This window comes from Lynx rufus, unplaced genomic scaffold, assembly GCF_022079265.1.
Source record: "Lynx rufus isolate CCGP_SWC_20201006 ecotype Redwood Valley unplaced genomic scaffold, mLynRuf1.p SCAF_4, whole genome shotgun sequence".
Classification (NCBI taxonomy): Eukaryota; Metazoa; Chordata; class Mammalia; order Carnivora; family Felidae; genus Lynx; species Lynx rufus.
In genome coordinates, this window is record NW_025814856.1 from 61,602,629 (window position 1) to 61,625,989 (window position 23,361).

Below are 23,361 nucleotides of genomic sequence, written 5' to 3' on the forward strand. Positions count from 1 at the left end.
AGACACGGGGCTCAACCCCATTGTCACAGCTGCAAGACACTGAGGACAGTCCCCACGACACAGAGTGTGGCGGAGAGCGGACACACGGCTCACTTAGGGAAGGGCTGCCGCGGGGACCCTGCCAAGTGGATGGGCAGAGGCAGCGTCAGGGTCCCCCTCCTCTAGGGAGGAAAGAGCCAGCACAGGCCAGGCAGGGTGATACTCTCGGTGCCTGACAACCTGAGAACATGGCCTGGACCCTGGGCTGCAGGCCTCACGCCTCAAGCTTAAGTGACACTCACGCACAAGAATGTACACAGCTCATGTGCAAGAGGACAATGGAACGAGAGCAAGGGCATGGGAGGGGCTGCCTTGGAGGATCGGAAGGAGCCCCCACTGCACAAGGCAGGTCCAGGGAAGTCCCCACAGAGACTGCCCAACAGAAGAGGGACAGCAGGGGACACTGCCCAGGAAGGCCTGAGCTCAGAGAGTGGAGAGGGTGTGCAAAGAAGGCAGAGTGTGAGGGGCGGAGCAGGCAGGAAACCTAAGAGGTGAGGGCCTGCCGGGTTCACAGACATGTTTGCACGTGTGCACACGTGTGTATGGGGCAGCCAGTTTATACACTCAAGGGAACGAGCAGGTGACAGTGGGGGAAAGGCTCCAAGCCCAGCTCCGGAGCAGGGGGCATGAGGCCCAGCTGGGAGGACAGATGCCTGGTGTCGGGGGCTCCGCTGACACAGAACCACGCCGGCACAGATCCCCCCCCACCCCAGGTCACCCCAGAGACACGAGACAGCACCGCCACAGAAAGGAGACAGCATTCACAGCACTCCCGGGAACCTGGAACGCATGGCCATGGTTCCCTGAACCCTGAGAAGAGCCAGCTTCCCGGAAAGGAGAGGGCACGGGATCCCACAGGGAGCAGTGACGCCCAGGACACCGCAGCAAGCAGACCACATGCGCCAAGTGACACCGGGGAGGGACACAGACTCAAAAGCATCCACGGCCGTCTTAGAACCACCATGCTCTCTTAAGTCCACACCTTCACGGGTGGGAGCACCGTGACCACAAGTGCATCTACAGTTGCACAGGAGCGGCTTCATCACCTGTGTCAAGGAAAGATCATGACAAATTGCAAAGAAATCTACTTTCTAGACGAAATCTACTTTAGGCTTCTCCAGACAAGTGCCCCTCAAGGGGACAGCAGGCTAAATGGGAAAGAAAAGGCCCCGTGGTCCAGCTGATGTGGGAACGAATCACTCTATCCCAGGACCCCCGGGGTAAGGGTGCAGACAGAAAACTCACGTCTACACCAGAAAGCTTTAACTCTTGAGTGTCTGCAGGACAGAGGGGCCGACATTCAGTGGGAGCCCAGCCGGGCACGACCCCAGCAACCAGAGAACACATAATGGTCATTACCAGTGTCAGAGGCACTTTTAATCCTTTTGTCTTGTTTAAATACGTATCTCTGAGTTTCCCCCAATGAGTACGGGTTACTTCTGGAGACCTTGTGGTCATCTGTATAGTCCCCACCCTGCCAGAATTCCAGAAGAAGGCCAGGTCGTGGAGCACAGCCCAGCAGAGTACACTGGGCACCCACCCTGGAGGACACGCAGCATCGAGGTCGATGGGGATGCTCGTGCAAGACGTACCGTGGGCAGCAGGGATGCAGATGGCATGGGGGGAGGCCCCGTGTGGGCAGGGGTGTAAGAACCACACCTGCTCACTCAGGCGTGGAGCCCAAAGCTGGTCCAGAATGCAGAACCCGTGGCGAGCAGGGGAGGCATCGGCATCCTGTGCCCTCACACATCTCCCAAAAGGCCTCTCCATGGAGAGACGGAGGCAGGGGTCCCAGTGAAGCAGACAGAGCCCCACTGCACCCCCTCTTCCACCACCACGGCCCCTTCAAGTATCTGCAGGCAGCATTTCCAAATTGCCAACAAAAACCTACGTTTCAGGAAAAAGGAAGCTCCAAGGCTGGAGAGCTACCATGGAAACAGATCTAAATAAGGGCTACAGCAGCAAAACCCCAGGCGCTCAAGCAGAGATCCAGAGCGGGGACACGATGCCGGCACAGACAGGCCCGCAGCCGGGACGGGCTGCCAGGCCCACAGAGTCTCGTCCCAGGACCACGCTCGGCGGAGCCCTTCCCCATGCCCCTGTCATCCCACAGAGGACCCTGTCACCAGAGAGGGCCGTGCTGACCCGCCAGAGAGGGGACCGCACCACATTTGTGGGCCCTCGTGGGGGGTGACTGCTCCCTTTCTTCCTGACTCTGACGCAGGCTCTGCTGCTTTTGTTGTTCCGAGAGCCTGGGACCTGTTTTCCTCGGGGGTCCTCCTGTTTAGGGCGCAGGGTGGGCAGTCACCCGGGAGCAGGTCAGGAAGTCCGTCATTGCCACGCCCACCCTGTGCAGTACCCACCGTGCCGGGGCGCAGGCACTGGGTCACGGCCACAAGAGGAAACGAGGACCAGAAGTCTGCTCTCCTGGGAGAGGGCACAAGCATCAGAAATGACATCCTCCTCCCGTGTTCTGCTTCCCGGGGGCCTCCTGGAAAACGCTCAAGTGTTTCTAGGTCACAGCTAGTCCCACCGCCCACTTACTGCAGAGCGCTGGAGCAGACAAAGCTCTCAGGGAGTCTGACTGCACAGGGACGCTGGGGGGGGGGGGGGGTGGACAGAGGGATGGCCCAGGCAGGGCACTGGGACCAGTTGGGGGGAGCAACCCAGACCTGTCCCCTGTCCCCCACCCTACAGGTGCCAGGAAGGGAGCATGACACCCTTGAAGATGCTATGCAAGCACATGGGGACTTGGGGCCACTGCTGTGGACACCTGAGGGCACTGGCTGCCTTCCTTCCAACATCCCCTCACCAACCCCCAGGCTGCACCTGCTGTCAGCCACACCACACCCCTGCAGCCCCTCACTGACCCCCCCCAGGTTCCACCCACTGTCAGCCACACCACACCCCTGCAGGGAAGCAGCTCCTTCCCACCCTGCAACACGACGGTGCCGCCCAAGGAAAACAGCACCACTCATACAATCAGGGACCATGACACGCCACCCATCTCCACCGCATCCGGTCAGCAGACCCCCTGGGCTGGCGCTCCTGAAGAGAGACGAAGGGACCCACACGCTCAGTGCACAAGCACCACTGAGAGAGAGCGGCGGGCCCAGCCAGGTTCCCACGCCTGAGCACTGCCTCACACGCCCCTCGGGTGAGCCAGAAAGCCAACGGCTTCCCCCCAGTGCATGCAGGGAAACAGTGGCCCAGAGGCCAGCGGCTGAGCAACATGGGACTGGCATGTGAATGCATTTTCCTCCAGCCCGCACCATACAATTTACAAAAGGGAACATGGGCTGTGATCGGGAAGTGAAAAGCTGAGGACGGTTTCAGCGGGTGACAAAATCCAGACCAGGCAATGGGCATGAACAGGCCTGGCTCCAGCTCCCGGTTCTGGAACCGTGTAGGAGGATCTGCACACCACATGGTGTGACAACACGGACACATGCTCAGAAACTGTGAAAACGTGTCAACAGGACAAGTCCACAGCATGGGGCACCCTGAGCAAAAGAACCAGAGGTGGACACCAGTGAAGACGCGTCCACACAAGCACATGGGCAGCTGAGAGAGCAGGGAGGGGGGAGAAGCTGTTCCACAGGCAGCCCCATGGGCACCTGCACAAGCCAGTCTGGGACCTCAGCAGTAGCTGCTCCGGGCGCCAGGGGAGTGAGGACCAGGGTGGCAGCTGGGCGGGGACCAGGGGCAATGTGGGAAGGCGGCCTTCAGATGAGCCCTGGGCAGCCCCCACTCACAGAAGACACTGGCATCTGGGGATGTGGGAACTCTCTGTAAGATCTTTGTAACAGGTTTCTCAGCAAATCTGAATAATCTAAAAATACAAAGTGTTTTCAGAGACCTCGAAACAAGCAGCAGGAGAGCACCCACTGGCCTTGTTCCGCCGCCCCAGACCCAGGCCTCCAGGCCTGGCTCACAGCACGGCCATCCGACAGGGCCTCCTCCGTGGGTCCTCGCGGCAAGGGGCGCGACCAGGCCGCCACACACCCTCTGTCAGCACCCCCTGGACGCTCCAACTCTGCCTGCCACCCACTGTGGGCTTCCGAGAGGACGCCACTTCCAGGAGGACGCGTGCAGGCCAGATCGCTCCTGCTCCCGAGGGAAGGCTCACAAGCCCCCTGGCGCACCGTCCAGGGCGCTGGCCTGCTGCGGCTCATGCTACCAGGGAGGCTCTCCGGAAATGCCACAGAGGCTTCCGGGCCCAGCAGGGGGGCTGAAGAACACAGAGTTGCCATAAAAGACGACAGGAGAAAGACAGCAGGCATAAGGCAAGCGCCATTACTCTGAAAACTCGAGGGAAGCCGAGCGTTACTAGGTCATGGCATCCATCAGATGTGCTCAAGCTCAAGGGTTTATCATGTTCTGACGTGACTTTAAACCAGAATCATTCATTCGCTCAACTGGTATGAGTGCCAACTATGTGCCAGGTATGCTCCAGGCGACAGGACACAGAGTTGACAAGACCCACAGAGCCAACAGCAGTACCCTGATTCCAAAACCAGAGGAGACCCCACTAAAAAAGAGAGCTACAGACCGTTATCACTGACAAAGACAGATGCAAAAATTCCCAATAAAATACTAGCAGATGAAATCCAACAGTACATTAAAAAAAATCATTTGCCACCATCACATGGGATTTATTCCCAGGATTCAAGGGTGGTTCACTGTTCACAAATCACATCCTAAGAGCAAGGACAAAAACCATATTATTATTTCAATGAATGCAGAAAAAGCCTTTGACCAAGTACAACATCCGTTCATTGATAAAAACCCTCAACAAAGTAGATTTAGAGGGAACATAACTCAACATGATAAAGGCGATCGTAGGAAAAACCCTCAGAGAATATCATACTCAGTAGGGAAAAACTGAGAGCTTTTCCCCTAAGTTCAGGAACATGACAGGGATGTCCATGGTCACCACTTCTATTCAACATAGTACTGGAAGTCCTAGCCTCAGCAATCTGACAACACAAAGAAATAAAAGACATCCAATGCAGCGAGGAGAAGTCAAACTTCTTTTTGTAGGTGATATGGTACTCTATATAGAAAACCCACAAGACTCGACCAAAAAAACCACTAGAACTGACACATCCAGTAAAATCTCAGAACACAGAATCAACGTACAAAAATCGGTTGCATTTCTATACACTAATAATGAAGCAGCAGAAAGAAAAATTAAGGAAACAATTCCATTTACAATTGCACTGAAAATAATAAAATATCTAGGAATAAACCTAACCAAAGAGGTGAAAGACCTGTACTCTGAAAACCATGAAACACTGATGGAAGAACCTGAAGACAATACTAACACACGGAAAGACATTCCATGCTCCTGGATTAGAAGAACAAACACTATTAAAATGTCCATACTACCCAAACCAATCTACACGTTTAATGCGATCGCCATCAAAATACCAACAGTGTTTTTCACAGAGCTAGAACAAAACAATCCTAAAACTTGTGTGGAACCACAAAAGACCCCAAAGAGCCAAAGCAATCCTGAAAAAGAAAAACAAAACTGGAGGCAACACAATTCCAGACTTCCAAATTATATTACAAAGCCGTAGTCAGGAGAGTGTGGTAGTGGCACAAAAACAGACACACAGAGCAGTGGAACAAAACAGAAAACCAGAAATAAATCCACAATTATACAGTCAATTAATCTTCAACAAAGTGGTAAACTATATATAATTGGAAAAAGTCTCTTCAACAAATGGTGCTGGGAGAACTGCACAGCACCATGCCGAAGAATGAACCAGGACCACTTTCTTTTTTTTTTTTTTTTTTTTTAATTTTTTTTTTTCAACGTTTATTTATTTTTGGGACAGAGAGAGACAGAGCATGAACGGGGGAGGGGCAGAGAGAGAGGGAGACACAGAATCGGAAACAGGCTCCAGGCTCCGAGCCATCAGCCCAGAGCCTGACGCGGGGCTCGAACTCCCGGACCACGAGATCGTGACCTGGCTGAAGTCGGACGCTTAACCGACTGCGCCACCCAGGTGCCCCCCAGGACCACTTTCTTACACCATACACAAAAATAAATTCAAAACGATGGAAGATCTAAATGTGAGATAGAAACCATCAAAAGTCTGAAGGAGGGGGGCGCGTAGGTGGCTCAGTTGCTTAAGCATCTGACTCCATTTCAGCTCAGGTCATGATCCCACAGTTTCTGAGTTCAAGGCCTGCATTGAGCTCTCTGCTATCAGCATGGAGCCTGCTTGGGATTCTCTCTCTGCCCCTTTCCTGCTCACATTTTCTTTCTGTGTCTCAAAATAAATAAATAAACTTAAAAAAAAAAAAATCCCAGAGAAGAGCACAGGTAGTAATTTCTCCAACATCAGCCATAGCAACATTTTTTTAGATATGTCCCCTGAGCCATGGGAAATAAAAGCAAAAATGAACTATTGGGACTTCATCAAAATTAAAAGTTTCTGCACAGCAAAGGAATCAATTAAATCTAAAAGAAAACATATAAAATGGGAAGAGATATTTGCAAATAACATCTCAGATAAAGGATTAGTGTCCAAGATATATAAAGAACTTACACACCTCAAAATCAAACAATCTAATTAAAAATAGGCAGAAGACATGAACAGATATTTCCCCAAAGATGACCTCCAGATGGCCAACAGACACATGAAAAGATGCTCAACATCACTCATCATCAAGGAAATACAAATCAAAACCATGATGAAATCCCATGTCACACCTGTCATAATGGTTAGTATCAAAAAGACAAAAAAACATGGTGAGGATGTGCAGGAAAAGGAACCCTCGAGCACTGTTGGTGGGAAGGCAAACTGGTGCGGCCACTCTGGAAGAGAGTATAGAGGTTCCTCAACAAATTAAAAATAGAAATGTGAACCGGTAATTCCACTACTGGGAATTTACCCAAAGACTATGAAAACACTAATTTGAAAAGATATATGCACTCCTATGTTTACTGCAGCATATTTACAATAGCCAAATTATGTGAATAAGCCAAGTATCTATCAATGGATGAACGGATAAAGATGAGATATGTATACATGATGGAATATTATTCGGCCATAAAAAAGAATGAAATCTTAACCACTTGCAACAACAGGGATGGATCTAGAGAATATAATGCGAAGCAAAATAAGTCAGAGAAAAACGAATACCATGATTTAACTCATATGTGGAATTTAAGAAATGAAACAAGCAAAAGAAACAGAGAGAGAGACAAACTGAGAAACAGACTCTTAACTACAGAGAACATACTGCTGGCTACCAGAGGGGAAGTCAATGGGGCAGAGGGGAAGTCAATGGGGCAGAGGGAAAACTGCTGATGGAGACTAAGGAGGGCACTGGTCATGATGAGCACTGATGATATGTGGAACTGCTGAATCGCTATACCAGGCCAGGCTGCCTCTACACGGCTTTCAGCTCCTCAGACCCAAGGCAGCCCTGGCCCAACCCGAGGCCCCCAGGACCAGCCCCTCTTTTGCTCTTCCCTCAGCAACCATCAGCCCCATCCTTCCAGGTGCTCTGGGCAAATTTCAACGGCGAGAAAAAATGCAGGAGCATTTAAAATTCTAAATGTTAAAAATGTATATAACTTATTACTAAATACAGTTGTTATTAAGAAATAGATACTAACTATTCTGTATTCCTGAACCATGCAGAGGTTAAGGGCGCCAACTGCTCCCTGCAGTGGAAAATCCACCTCTGACTTCTGCCTCTCTAAAACCTTACCTAGTAACAGCCTACCACTGCCTGGAAGCCTCGGTGATAACAGTCAGTTAACACATACTTTGCATGTTTCCTGTGTCATATGCTGTATTTTTACAATGACGTCAGCCAGAGAAGACAAAGTCTTATTACACTGACGTTCTACAGGGGAACATAAAACAGGACGAGTAATGAAGACATAGCCTGTTCTCAAACAAAAAGACTCAATAATGTAAAAATGTCGATTACCTCTAATGTAAAACATAAATTTAATGTATTTCAATGAAGATTTCAACAGAATTTTACATGGAAAATTTTTCCAGAAAAGCTGGGGGGTCGGTGGGCAGGGGACAGAGAGATAAACCACTAGTCCACCACGTGCGAAAACGTGTTATAATAAAGTGCTGGTAAACAAAATAGCCTAGTCCTGGCAAACAAATAAAACAAAGCGTTTAATACCTGTGAGTAAACAGAACAGAAAAGGAAAAAAAACACAGCGACATACACAAAGCCAATCAGAACCCAACATATGTCAGATAAAACAACGTAACAAAGCGAGAGTGGCCAAGCGGCAGGCGAGGGCCTCAGTGGGCGTCCAGGGTGGGTCAGGTGCCACCGAGAGCCTGGCAGTGGGAAAACTGGTACTCTCTCTGGGGCCAATACGGCAATACCCGTCACAGTTACACACACTGCACCCTCTGACCCAGTAACTCCTGTCCCGGGAATTCATCCAACAGATATTCATACACATTTTCCAAGAAACACGCACAGCGTATTCATTGCAGCATCATCGGTGACGGCAGCAGACCAGAAACCACCTAATTACACTCCCCACGGGGGCCCTGGTTAGTGACGCTACACCCACCAGGTGGAATACTTGAAGGCAGTCAGGAGAAAACCTGGCAACAGAGTCACCTGGAAAGCTCCTGAAAATCGCGACACATGCTTCCCCCCCACCTTTCCCACCAAGGGCAATTCAATCAGATCAGTAGGGGTGGGTCCAGGAGTCAGCTTTTAAAGCCCCAAATACAAGTGATTTCAAGGACAAGCTGGGGAGCGGGGAGGGCTACGCGACAGCAGGGCTGTGGGCTGTGTAGTGGAACACTGCCCTCCCCGCCAAAGGCAAACCCAGGTTCTGCTCATCTCCAACGCAGCCCCAGCTCGGGCGGGTCCTTACCTGCGTGACGTGGGGGCCGTGAGGACACAACAGAGCCCCCAAGCGAGAAGAGTGCCTGGCAGCAGGGAGACCCCAGCACGCTTGCAGGTGAAACAGAAAGTCCACACGCAGCACAGCATATGTGATGAGGGACACAACACAGACATATGTATACATGTAAACGTAAAAAATAAAAGTTGTAGAGAACATGCGCATTTCACAAAAGTATGAAAAAAAAAAAATGGGGCGCCTGGGTGGCTCAGTCGGTTAAGCATCCGACTTCAGCTCAGGTCATGATCTCACGGTCCATGGGTTTGAGCCCCGCGTCAGGCTCTGTGCTGACAGCCCAGAGCCTGGAGCCTGTTTCAGATTCTGTGTCTCCCTCTCTCTCTGCCCCTCCCCTGTTCATGCTCTGTCTCTCTCTGTCTCAAAAATAAATAAACGTTAAAAAAAAAGAAAGTATGGACAATGGTTCCTATTAGGGAGAACTCATTTCCACTACACACTCTTGTAACTTTCCAAAATGTTCACCCAAAACGTAACTGCCAATTTACTTCACCCTATAACAATCAGTTAGCGGGAAACAACACACCAACAACCTGTTTGCTATTTTTAGGTGCACTCTGTGCCCAACATGGGGCTTGAACCCATGACCCTGAGATCAGAGCTAAGTTCTCCACCAACTGAGCCAGCTGAGTGCCCTGATTCTTTTTTTTTTTTTAACAAATCAACTGTGAGAAAATAAAATAAGTAGGTCAGCTACAAATGGTATGTGGCTGGAGCCTTATTTACAGATTTAAACAAATCTTTATTATTAAAGTAGGGCATAGAAGAAAGCTGGAAATTTAAACGCTAGTTGAAAATATTGACAGGGGCGCCTGGGTGGCTCAGTCGGTTAAGCGGCCGACTTCAGCTCAGGTCATGATCTCGCGGTCCGTGAGTTCAAGCCCTGTGTCGGGCTCTGTGCTGACAGCTCAGAGCCTGGAGCCTGTTTCAGATTCTGTGTCTCCCTCTCTCTGACCCTCCCCTGTTCATGCTCTGTCTCTCCCTGTCTCAAAAATAAATAAAACGGTAAAAAAAAAATTAAAAAAAAAAAAAACAAACTATTCTAAAAAAAAAGAAAAAAGAAAAAAAGAAAATATTGACAGATGAAGTGGAATTTGCTTTTTGTTGTTTTCATTTATTTTGTGAGCAAGAGCACGCATGCCAGCAGGGGAGGGGCAAGGGAGGAGAGAGAGAGAATCCTGAGCAGGCTCCAAGCTCAGCACAGAGCCCAATGCGGAGCTCAATCCCCCGACTGCAAGATCACAACCTGAGCTGAGATCAAAAGAATTGGACACATAAGGGACTGAGATACCCAGGTGCCCCAGAATTTGTTTTAAAATGACTCCACAGGGGGCCGTGTCAGGTGCCGAGGCTGGTGGCCGGCAACAAGTGTGTGTGGGTTCCTTATGACACGCTGTCTGCTCTCCTCCGTGTTTAAATTCTACCTGATGCGTTTTTGGCAAGGTGTATATATTTCCTTTTCAATGAAAAAAAAAAGCAGCTAGCATAAAACATTACATTCTTTAATGTTCTAGAAATATGTTTAACTACAAGCTGGTTGTTTTACTTCTGAAAAGTATTTCTCAGATCTGGTAATAGCTGCTTTTTTTCTTTTTTCTTTTTTTTTTTTTTTTTTAATTTATTTTTGAGAGAGAGAGAGAGACAGAGCACAGGCAGGGGAGGAGCAGAGAGAGAGGGAGACACAGAATCCGAAGCAGGCTCCAGGCTCTGAGCTGTCAGCAACAGAGCCTGACACAGGGCTTGAACTCACAAGCTGTGAGATCATGACCTGAACCGAAGTCTGGCGCTCAACTGACTGAGCCACCCAAGTGCCCCAGCTACTTTTTTCTTAACACAGCAAAGCAAACACATCCAAGTTCAGGCCTTGGAGAGCACCAAATACTTAAGGCTTCGAGTCCCACTGACGCTGGCCCTGCCTTCTAACCACAAGGTTTTAAGCAAATCTTCGGCACTTACATCCCAATCCCTCTATCTGTAAAAATCAGCAGACTTCCAGGGGGACGAGCTCCCCGGGTTTCCACACGCCTCCCCCCAACACACAGATGCGCTCCCCCTGGCCTCCACCCCACAGGCCAGGATGCAAGGTCACTTTTCCCACACAGTTTCAGTACCCAACACACTCAGTACAAGTCACTGTTCTAAGATGTACAGGCCAACCTCTTCTAAAGATGAAGCCTGTAAGCTATAAATTAACTGCAAAACAAAGACAAAACTGCAGCTTCTAGAAAGAAAAAAAGTACTTGTAACCAACAACCTGAATCAGACTCTCTGGATTTGGAGAACTCATACCCTGTGGAGGGCACGTGAGGGGGGCTCGGAGAAGGGGCAGTTTCAGAGCGAATGGTTGGAGGGCGACAGCAGCGTCCACCCCAGATGGGCCGGAGAGAGAGACGGGTGGCTCGTGTGAGAGAAGGAATACTGTTCGCAGAAGCTCGTGCCCGCTCACTATGTGCGGGGATTCGCGTTCAGCAGGTGTGATGCAGCCAACGGGGCGGCTACACAGGGTGGTGTTGTGGGGTGGTGTTCTGGCATGTCCATGTGACTCTGGCAAGGGGCCTCCTGCCACGGGCACCCGGAGAGGCCAGGGCCAACAGACAAAGGACCCGTTTAGAGACAAAGCCAAGAAGCCAGCTCATCAGGAGTGGATGCCCCGGCAGGAAGCAGCACCCCTAGGGCACGGGACCACAGGAGACACGCTATGAAACTGAGTCAGTACACCTGTCGGGCTCAGCTCACATGTCCAGCAGGCTGCTGCCCCAACGCTGAAACACGGCGGAACCACCAGCATTGAGTGGACCGTGAGATGAGGACAGACGGCCAGGAGGCTCTGCTGAGGGTGGGCGTGGACAGGAGCACGGAGGAACAGGGGGCTGCGCCCGGGTCTGGGGGCAGCCAAACCGGGACAGAAACAAAGCAACTGCCAAGAGTGCCGCTAGGAAACCTGAAAGCTCTCCTCCAAATGACTCCGTCCCCATCCCAGGAAGCACCTGGATCTGTCCCACAGCAGGACACAAGGGCCATGCCACCAAAACCAGGGACCGCAGCAAGCAGCTGTCCAGCACACCACACTCTTCCAGGAGACCCCCCTCCCCCCTACCCCCCGCCACTCAGTGGAGTGCTTCCTGCACAGGGAAGGATGGCCTGGATGCTCCCGGGGCACACACCACCCTCAACATGGGCAGCCTGGGAGCACCCTGTCCCTCATCCAGGCACAGCTCTAAGGACAGAGACACTATTTCCAAGTGATCATTTACTCCCTGATAATTATTCCTTTATTTTCTTCTCTTTTAAAGAGTTCTGTTTGTGACTTCTAAAGGCAAAAGCCAGACAAGGCACAGCCTCTGCGGATTCCAGTAGGCTCGCCAGCACCAGCCAATGCAACCATCACTGCATTACCTACAGCGCCACCTGCTGGCCAAGAGGGGGGCTGCAGGAGACCCCAGACCCAGAATGCAAGAGGGGAGCCCCCCAGGGGGCTCCGAGAGGGGCCTCACAGGCCTTTGATGCTACTGGAATTCAGCCCCTGTCCTTTCACAGCACCAGTGATGCGGGCGGCATTTCTGAAAGCTGCCCAGCACCCCGGGAGTCCTCTGAGCCCAGGGCACAGGGCCACGCACGGGGCAAACGCCAGGACTCAGGCAGTACCTCCTCCAGTCTTTACTGTGGACGCTCCTTGCAGACACAGACATGTTCTCAATGCTAAGCTGCTGTGTGCACAGGGACATCTGTGCACCCAAACGCCCTCTCTCCGCTAAAGAACAAAACTAAGCACTTTAAGCAGCGGGGAGGGGCATTCCTGAACTTCACTGGAAAAGTCCTGACAATGACAGCAGGGCAGCATCGAGAATGAAATTCACAGCCACGGGAAAATTAGATCCAATTCAAGTTTCCCTCAAATAACCCCTCATTCACCAAAAAAAACCCGTATGTGTGGCTTTAAGATAAAAATCAGTATGCAATTACAGACAAATAAAAACATAGACTGCAAAAATTGGGGGGAAGAAAACAGACCCATGGAGACGCCTGGCTGGCTCAGTTGGTTAAGCATCTGACTTCGGCTCAGGTCATGATCTCACAGCTTGTGTGTCGGGCTCTGTGCTGACAGCTCAGAGCCTGGAGCCTGCTTCGGATTCTATGTCTCCCTCTCTCTCTGCCCCTCCCCTTCTCATGCTCTGCTTCTCTTTCTCAAAAATAAACAAACATTAAAAAAAATTTAAAAAAAGAACAGACCCATGGTTGGCATAGGTCCAGATGGGGGACTGGGTGGGACCCTGTCCGAAGCATGATGGCGCTCACAAGACCACACCTGCAGAAATCAGTAACTACTGCCAACGAGCAAACTGTGCTGCAGGGTGAACTACATCACAGCAAGACAAAACATCCCTCTACCATCCACAACCAATAGCTGATGACAAACATACACACGTAAGACACAAAGATGTAGGTTTTCACTCTCTTACTTGGTTTTTCCCTGGTGCCTATGCTGAATCTGTTTAATTCAGTAAGTGTATATGTGACTTTCCTGTCCAACGAGAGAAGGGAGAGTCTCCCGTCATCACTGCCAATCCGGGCAGGACTGCCAGCACACGGGTGGCAAACAGGAGGAGCAGAAATCAGCCAGCTCAGACCCAGAGTGCAGGTGACTTGCTTGGGAACAGATGGCCCACACTGGGCAGGGCCCCTGTGTCATTACACTACTCAGCACAACCCCAGAGAGCTACAGTTTATAGGACAAGCGATCTTGAGCACTGACCGGAAGGACGTGGGGTGCCACTAACGGCAGAACCGGGAAAGGGTGGCTTTCCATTCCTTCCCCAGGACTGCCGCAGCCCTGCGGCTCCGCTCCAATGAGAGACGTGGGAGCCACAACTTCCTGATCCGCTCACGGAAAGCCAGTTAGGACCTGAAGGCAAAGAAGGTGCCCATCTTTGGAAGGGTTGGTCCTGCGGCACGAGGCCAAGGATCCCGGAACACACCCCAGTCTTCACTCTGTACCCACACTGGTGCGCAACTCGCACAACTCAGGCTGATTCCAGCCCAGAATACAACTTGTAGGTTCGAGAACAGAAAAATAGGGTCTCAACATGTGAATGAAGCAGCCATTCGAACCCTAACGCACAAATTAAAAACAAATCCCCTCTTTTAAAAAAGCTTTTTGAATTATTTTTAAAAATGAGATAAAAAATTTAGTAAAACAAAACGTATGCTCATTGTAGGAAACTTAGAAGATACGGTAAGGGGGGAAAGATGATAATAAAAACCCAAACCACCACTCTCTGATAACCAGGACTCACCATTTATCCCCTCGAAGGCTGTGTTCTCTGCATGCATATAACTTCACGGTTTTCAAATTCGGCATCACACTGAAAACTGCTTTTCTCACATAACATCATACGACAGGAGTATCTGTGTGCAGCAGGGTTCATCCACAAAGACATGACCAGTAGCACGCCATGCAGACACTCGGAGAGTCCCGCGAGGAACGGGCTCACGTAGCTGTGGTGGCTGGCAGGCCACAAGCGGGCTCTCTGGGAATGGGGCAAAGCTGTTCCACGGTGTGAATGTCTCCTGCTTCGGGGAAGCCTCTGCCCTGCTTCCAGTGCGCTTCACCTCACTGATAAGACCCACTCAGGTCACCAAGGATGATGTCCCTCACCTGGAGTCCAGTGGTTACGGGCGCCGGTGACCTCCACAGAATGCCCCACAGCGACGCCTGGGATGGGGCCCACCAGGCCACCACGTAAAACAGGCCATCACGACACCCACATTGGTCACCTTTTTTAAGACAGTCTATAAACATGAGTAATTCTGTATGCTCAGTCTTCCGTCTGATACCCAAACATTTTATGCAAAGACCACAGGAAGCAGGCAGCTACACACAGAAAAACTCAGAAAACTGTCCAGGGTCCCTCTGAGTCTTTGCCAAACAGTCAACTGTCCCCACATGAACGCAACCCCAAGGGAACACAGCTTCTGGGAAACAGGCGCCCCTGGAGTGCGATCCTGACAGGGACTGAGATAGCCCTGGAATAAGAGGTGCTCTAGACACACCCCCAACAAAGCTGAAAAACATGCTTCTGAAAAATCACACTAATCTATGATAAATAACTGTGAGGACAGGGGCGGCTGGGTAGCTCGGTTAATGGTCCTGGACTCTGTTTCAGCTCAGGTCACAATCTCATGGTTCGTGGGATGGAGCCCTGAGTCAGAGCCTTGCATCAGAGCCTGCTTGGGATTCTTTCCTTATCTCTCTCTCAAGTAAATAAACCTAAAAAAAAAAAAAAAATGAGAACAAAACTTGGCACTCTTTAAAGGAAGAATACAAAATCCAGAGACGCAGCTACATAACATCAACAATGTCAGGCATCCAGTAAAAAATTACCAGATATGTCAAGAAGCGGGAAAATGTAATCCCAAATCAGGAGAAAGCAATAGCAAACAGCCAATAACAAACCGAGAAATCAGAGATGATGGAATTGGCAGATAAAGGCTTTACACAGCTATCATGTTTATGAGATATGGAATGTGTTTAGAGAAAAACAATGAAGAGAGATCGAGGCCATAAAAAAGAATGAATAGGAATTTGGAGAGCTGGAAAATAAAAAGCGTGCTGATGAATTTAACTGAAGGTTAGACACTAAAAAGGAGAAACGAGTAAATGTGAAGACGGAGTTAGACACTGTTCCAAAGGAGGCACTAAGGATCTTAGAAGGGTGTAAATGCAACAGAGGCAGAAGGCAGCTGAGAAACCCCCAGGGTACAAACACGGAGAACACCACACCGCAGAAGGTTGTAATCAGATCCTGAAACTAGTGATAAATATCTTAAAAGCACCTGGGAGAGGGGACCCACCAAGGGGAACAGAGAATACTCACTCACTTCTCATCACAAGACAACAAAATAATGAAACGACATTCTTTAAAACACTGAAGAAAAAAAGTTATCTGGAATTCTACAGACCACAGAAGTATTCTCAGAAATCGGCATCAAAGAAAGACATGTGCAAACCAATAAAAGCTGACGGAATTCATCTCCAGCAGATTTGCACTACAGGAAACGTTAGAGGAGGGAGGAAACGGCCAGACCTGGTGACTCTCTGCCAAGACCCCTCCACTTCCAGGCCCCAGGCCCCATTTTGCCCCCTTTTCTTTTTTTTTTAATTTTTTAAATGTTTATTATTGAGAGACCGTCAGAAATAGAGCACGAGCATGGGAGGGGCAGAGAGAGGAGGAGACACAGAATCCGAAGCAGGCTCCAGGCTCCGAGCTGTCAGCACAGAGCCCAACGCAGGGCTCGAACCCACAAACCGCAAGACCATGACCTGAGCTGAAGTCAGATGCTTAACCGACTGAGCCACCCAGGCGCCCCCCATCTTGCCCCTTTCTGACCCAAGATCCACCTGCAAGAACTGCTTGTCTTCATCAACAGGCTTGCCCCGACAACTGCTGACCGTGAGCCCCACTACCTAGTACGGCTGTCATGACCCCGTAGTCTCACCCACCTAATCTCATGGAACGAACCCTCCCTACCCTACATTTTGTGTCGCCGCAGGCTGTCTGCTTTGCTTGTCACCGTTACCGAAGAGCTCCATTCACAGACCCTCTCACTTGCATCAGAGAGTGCGACGAGAGGGAAGAGCATGGAGCAGTTACGGGGGAGAAGGGACAGAGGTGGAGAGCGGACTGTGCTAGAAGAGAGGAGGCCAGAAGCAGCCGTTGCCACCACCTCGCTTGCACACAAGGAGGTGCCAGATCTTCACACGGTGTAGCCCTGCTCAGCACCAGGAAATAGAGCCTCTGGAAAGGGAGGAGAGTATGGCCCCAGGCGCGGGGGGGGATTCCAGCATGGCCACACACAGGCTGCAAGACCCCAGGCTCAAGTGACAGTCACAGAGGACTTCGAGGCAGGTGCTGCATTATCACCTCTGCTCCACAGGGGAGAAAGCTGACACACAGGTTGGCTACTTGCCAACCACCCCACTCATGACATGGCCATCTCCCAGGGGACTCCAGGTACACAGTGGGCACATGTCCCCACGGCACCAAGACACAGCCTCCACACAGGCGGGTTGAATCTGGGAGCCCGGTGCTCTCATTCCGGCTCTAGCTCTCAACTGGCTGCACAAGTGGGGTGGATCACGGCCCTGCCTTATGGGGAGGACAAGAGGATGAGGACAGAAGCAGATTGGCCTCCTGCCCCACATGGGCACACTACTGGGACGCACCGTAGCTTGGGACCTAAACGTGGAGAGTCGGTGTGGTACCAAGCAGGAACCAGGGACGACCACGCCACCCACCGGATGTCGAGCAAGAAAGAAACCGCAAAGGAGGAATTCTTACCTGGGAAGGGCTGGTGGCCCTTTCGCAGCCTCCGTGGCACCTGCACATGCTCCCGCAGGCTCTGCCTCCACCGAGCTGGGGGCCACCGCCGGCTCAGCGTCCCGGGGTCCCGGTGGTCCTGGAGGCCCGGGGTCTGTGCTGGGGCCGACCTCCACCTCCTGCCCCGCGGCCGGCACTGGCTCCTGCTCGGCTGCGGCCACCGCGGCCTCCTCCACCTCCTTCCTCCTGGCCTTCTCCTCCAGCTCCTTCCTCCTCTTCTCGTCATCCTGGCGCGCCATGTGCTCAAAGGCTGTGAACACCTACAATCGAACAGCAAACTGGCCGTGAGTTTCCCGACCGGTACTGGGCCACACATGCCATGCATAGGTGGTCAAACGTGGTAAGTAGAGAATGGAAAACTAGTAGACCACAGACGTGCTCCCCCTGGCAAAACGCAAACGCACTTCAACTTCACCAGGAGCTGCCGTGAAGGAATCTCTAACAGGCGTTCCAAATGCGCAGAAGGGAAACCAGGTAAGCCAACGCTCATGGCACCTATGCGCCCACTGGCCAACTTCTGGGTCTAAAGGACATGTAACTAAATGGTCTCACCTGTCCTTAGTTCTTTTTACAGCCCCCGGTGAGACCTGCTTGCCACGGGAAGAAGACACCGTCCTGGTAGCAAGAGCTGTAAAGACGCCAACAATTCAGACTCGAGAAGACAGGAAATCAAGTTGAACCCACTCAGTACAGCAGAGTCACCAGACAGCTGCCGTCTTCCCACAATGCACAGGTGGAAGGGGTGTGGCTCTTAAAAAACGTGGGAATTTCATCCCCCAGATAACCACGCCGTGTCTACAACGAACAAGGAACACAAAAAATCCAAGTAACAGCTCCTACCCTCTACGAACTCAACATTCTGGTATGAGGACCAGCCCCTACTCTTTTCTGGGACAGTCACACCCACACAAGCGCTGGGACTCTCCACCCGAAGAGCACACAAGAAACATGGCATTTCGTATGCACCTTTCAAGGGCGCACACAACTTCCAACATGGCTAGCACAGACCCGTCCACGACAGCGCCACCGGGAGAGACCGTGAGGAACCGCTGCGGTACCTCGCCGTGGGCGCACAGATGCTCGCTGCAGGTCCCGGAAATCTAGGAAGTTCCTTGGAAGGAAGAGGCTCGGGTAGACCTTGAAGAAAAGGCACGTGTTACCCTGGGGGCTACAAGGGGCAAGACCAGAGCTCCGAGGGGTGGGGCCATGGGGGGGGGGGGTTGCTCCTCTGGCAACTGGAGGCGGGAAGACTGGGAGAGCCTCCCTGAGAGGTTGGAGGGGCCCAGCTAGCAGCCCTGCTCCCCACAGGTTCACACAGAAGCCTCAGTCGTAGCTGCCACGACCTGGGAGCAACCAGAATGTCCCTCAGGTGAATGGATACCACATGGCGGTCTGTCCAGACAGTGGAGTATTACTCAGCACTAGGAAGAAATGAGCTATGGAGCCGTAAAGAGATGAGAAGGAAACTTAAATCATATCACCAAGTGAAAGATACCAATCAAAAAAGCCCATACATGTTCTGTAGGATTCCAACTCTATGACATTCTGGAAAAGACAAAACCACGGGACACTAAAAAGTTCAGTGGTTGCCACGAACGGGGCAGGAGGGAGGAATGAGTGGAACATGGCAGATTTTCCCGGCATGAAAAATACTCTGTGTGACAGACACCAGTTAAACACTTGTCCTTACCTCATAAAATGACATCACTAAGACTGAACCCTAAAGCCAACTATGGTTTGGGTAGTCTGACACGAAACACAGGTGCATCGACTGTACCACAGGCACCATCTGGTGGGGGTGCAGGTAATGGGGGAGGCTGAGGGGACAGGAGGTACATGGGAAACCTCTGTACTTTCCCCTTCAATTTGCCTTGAACCTAAAACTGCTCTTGAAGAATGGTCAGAAGCAGGTCGGAGTCCCTTTCCAAAGGACAGGAATGCAGACATACGTTAAATAATCATGTTCCACGTCCCATGTGCTGAGCAGGAAGACAAAACAAAAGGTCTCTAACTAACTACTGAACTATGCCAAATGCTTTTGGATTCCCCAAAACCTTCCCGAAGATGCTGTGAGGAAGACAGCACTGACATTTCCAACATGAGGAAACACTAAGCTCAGAGGAGGTAAGTGTCTTGTCTGAGTCCTGCAGGTGAAAGAGGAAAATAAAAATATTACAAGAACACTGACGTCAAAAGGCCACGTCGGCAGAAAGAAGCAAAACCCTAAAGCTGAAACAAGGCAACAATTCCAGACCCATTTCTACTCCTTCAGAGAACCTGAGCCCGACAACATTTCACACCCGTGCTTGCAACACCTGACTTCACCCTCACAGCCATACAGCCCTGGACACCCGAGACCCTCATCCTAACTTCACAAAAAAAAGGAACAGCAAGGACTCTGTCTCCTCACCCCCCGGGACCTCCCCGGCCCCTGGGCCTGGTACTCCTCGCTGCATCCACCACCTCTGCTGACTCAGCCCCCTACCTCCTCTAACCTGCCACCCACCTCCCCTGTCCTTGGCTCCGGTCGTTACAGACCCAGGCGCCTGCTGTACTACCACAGCACCGTGGAGCTGGAGGAGAGGTCTGTGACCTCCAATCCACTTCTCTACTGACAGAGAGGAGACGACCCTCCCAGCAGGTCTGGTGAGGACAAGTGGGGAGGCTCTCCTGATTCTGGGGCAAGAGACCTTCTACTAAGCAGGCTTCTCAAACTGGACCCAAGAAAAGCAAAAAGTATCAAATGAATGAAGTGTCACTGTAAACTATTTTGTTCTTAAAACACATAAAAGAGGGGCGCCTGGGTGGCGCAGTCGGTTAAGCGTCCGACTTCAGCCAGGTCACGATCTCACGGTCCGGGAGTTCGAGCCCCGCGTCAGGCTCTGGGCTGATGGCTCAGAGCCTGGAGCCTGTTTCCGATTCTGTGTCTCCCTCTCTCTCTGCCCCTCCCCCGTTCATGCTCTGTCTCTCTCTGTCCCAAAAATAAATAAACGTTGAAAAAAAAAAAAAAACACATAAAAGGGACATCTGGGTGGCTCAGTCAGTTGAGTGTCCGACTCTTGATCTTGGCTCAGGTCATGACCTCAGGGTTCGTGGGATGGAGCCCCACATAGGGCTCTGTGCTGACAGCGCAGAGTCCGCTTGGGATTCTCTCCCTCTCTCCCTCTCACACGCATGCTAAGTAAATAAACAAACAAACAAAAAATACACTAAAATATCACGGCAAGGAATACAACTTGCACGTGCATCTTTCCTGCTGAAGGTCGTCCCTCAAGCTCTGCACCCAGGCTGGCCAAGCCCTTAGAATTAGGAGAAAGAATCATGCATCACACCAACAGTCCAACCTCAATATATCAGGACACTTTCAAGTTCCAGAATGGAGCACCCCAGCACTCCCATCCGAGCCCTGCTTGCCTATGTTCAGGACAGACTCCAACCACCCACCTGAGGTGGGTCTCTTGCCCACCTCAGGAAGGGGTCTCTTGCCATCAAGTCAGGTGCAGGGAAGAAAACCCCTAAGAGGCAAATGAGCAGGGATGGGGGGTCAGAAGGACACAACACCAGGAAGGAACACCGTGCCACAGCAAGTTACTCAGTGGGACTCGGCATCTTAATGTCCCACCCACAATGGAACTCCCGTCCAACACTGAACTCACGAGTCTCCTGCCAAATGCCTCTGTGGCCAGAACAGTCCCCCCAGGATTCACCCCCACCCACCCAACAAAATGCCCTGGGAACATCTGCTTCTTCAGAGTCCCTCAGGCATTGCTGACTGCTGGGAACAAACTGCAGAAACACCGCTCCTCTTAACCATCACTAGGAAGTGTCCCCTGGGTACTGCCCTGCCCACTTCCTCCCCTCCCTTACTGCTGTTCAGGCAGCCTCCTGCTTCTCCCATCTCTTCACTGGAGACACCCCTCAAAATGCTGCCCTCCACCTTCGGCTCTTCTCTTCCCCTCAAACCACTCTGGTTCCTCCATTCCGTGGTTCCAGAGCCTGCCAGCAGGGACTCCTGTCTGCAATCTCAATCCTAACTTGTCTGAAACTAAGCTTTTCCCCCTAAACTCAGGGGACAGTTCAATCAGTGCATGATTATTCCAAGTTTGAAACCACGGGTCATCTGTGACTCCTCCCTCCCCACCTCCTCTTCCTTACACTGCTCACCAGGTACGGACATACTTCATCCCTGTTACTAGAAAAATGAATTCCCTCTGCCCATTCGTGTGTGAGACAAGGGCAAAGACCCACCTTTCAGCATATTGGTACTAAACAAGGTTAACACCCAGCACGCTAACCAGTACATACCCGCTGCTCAGTAAGTGTTCCTTTCTCCTCCACATCTTTTCTGCAAGCTACTGTCACCCCAAACAACAGTCTTCCCGCTCTACTATGTTAAGATCTGGACCCATAAAGATGAAGTTCCGAGTTCCAGCTCTACGATAAGTTCCATCCAATCACCTAACCTTGCCGAAGTGGCACCCTCATCTCACATAAAATTCAACCCTGTTTCCCTGGGGCTTGCATGAAAGTGATAAGCTACCATTAGGAGTCTGCCAGAAACCATCTCTGACGGTCCTCTGATCACCCAGATGACACTCAGCCACCGAAGGCACGAGAAACAGCCTCAGTTCCGACCCAGAGTACCAACACCGCCGATTCATCTTCAGTAGTCACTCAAACACCCTAAGCTTTCGCTTCTCCACAGGAGCACCAAGAAAGTCACGGCCTGACCACTGGAAACTCCACCGAGAAACTAACGGCCTGACCACTCGCTCAGGCTGTACACAATCTGTAAAGTGCAGGGAGCTATTACCAGCATTTCCATCTACCCAGGCTCAACGCTTGGCTGAAGACCTGCTTCCAATCCCGTCAAAAACTCCACCTCCCCTACAAGACCTTTTTCCTGATTTCCACACCACGTCTCTGACCCCTTCCCGGCAATGGGCTCTGTCACACAACCGGCCTCACACAGTTCTGTCCCTGTCTGTGCTCTGTCTCCCCAACAGGAAGGAAGACGTCGCAGGAGACTCGGAGCCGTGCACTCGGACTGTGCGCCTCCAATGCCTGCGGCAACTGCGGTGTAGCACCTGCTTACTACGGGGACGCTCCTGGGCACCCGGTCGACTTCGACGCCCGTCCAGCGCTCAGCGAGTTCGCCCCCACGTGAGAGGAGGACGGCGAACACGGCCTCGAACCGCCGACTCCGCGGCCCCCCTCCCGCCTCCACGCGTCGTGCCTGTGGGGCGCACAGGTGTCCCCGGGGCGTCCCGCTCGGCCCCCCTCCCTGCCGGGCCGTCCTGGCACCTCCAAGCGCCCCGAACGCCGAGCCAGGCCCGCTCCCGCAGGACGGTAACTCGACACCCGAACGGCGCCTCGGCTTACTCGCAGGCGCGGCCGCGGGAGGCTGGTCCGGGGTGGGGGGCGCCCGAGGAGAAACTGAGGCCGGGCTCCGCCGCCCCCACCCCCACCCGGCCCCGGGCCCGAGCCGCCCGCCGCGCGTTACCTGCAAGACCAGGGCCTGCGCCGCCCCAGGAGGGAAGCCCATTCGGTCGGACGGATGGCGCAGCAGGCGGTAGAAGTCGGTCTTGCGGTAGAGGAAGCCGAAGAGCACTCGCAGGAAGTCCTGGACGTTGCCCACGTGCTGCAGGATGCCCAGCAGGGCCTGGTCGTACAGCTCGGCCGCTCCGGGCTCCATGGCGTCGCCGGCCGGAGGGACTCTGCTCACTGCGGGCGCGGCCCGGACGCCGGCCCACGGCCACTTCCGGCACGCTGCGCTAACGGCTCCGCCGCCCGGCGCGACTTCCGGTCCGCGCTCGCTCCAGCCCCCCGCGGCCGGGCCGGGTCGGGCAGCAGCGGAGCGTCCCCGCCGAGGGCCCCGCCCCGCCTCCCGGCCGGCTCTCCCGGGCGGCCCCGCCAAGGGGCGGTCTTGGGCCCCGAAGTGGCTGCTAGGCGCGGGAAGGCCCGGGGCGGCGGGACCGAGAGCGCCCGGCAGCCATGTTGCAAGCGGGCGGA

The 23,361-nt window shown here is 52.3% G+C and overlaps 1 protein-coding gene across 2 annotated transcripts in view; it reads right to left on the reverse strand.

Moving 5' to 3' along the window:
- Positions 1-23,336, reverse strand: part of NUDCD3 (NudC domain containing 3) — a 62,650-nt gene extending 39,314 nt beyond the window's left edge. Inside the window, exons 1-2 of one of the 2 annotated variants that reach the window (XM_047094845.1) lie at positions 22,853-23,336; positions 17,311-17,609 (exon numbers count right to left, since the gene is read on the reverse strand). In XM_047094845.1, coding sequence (XP_046950801.1) covers positions 17,311-17,609; positions 22,853-23,044 — 491 coding nt within the window. In that variant the 5' untranslated portion in view covers positions 23,045-23,336. The remainder of the gene's footprint in view (positions 1-17,310; positions 17,610-22,852) is intronic. The other variant, XM_047094844.1, reaches the window with a different exon arrangement.
- Positions 23,337-23,361: the final 25 nt, after the last annotated feature.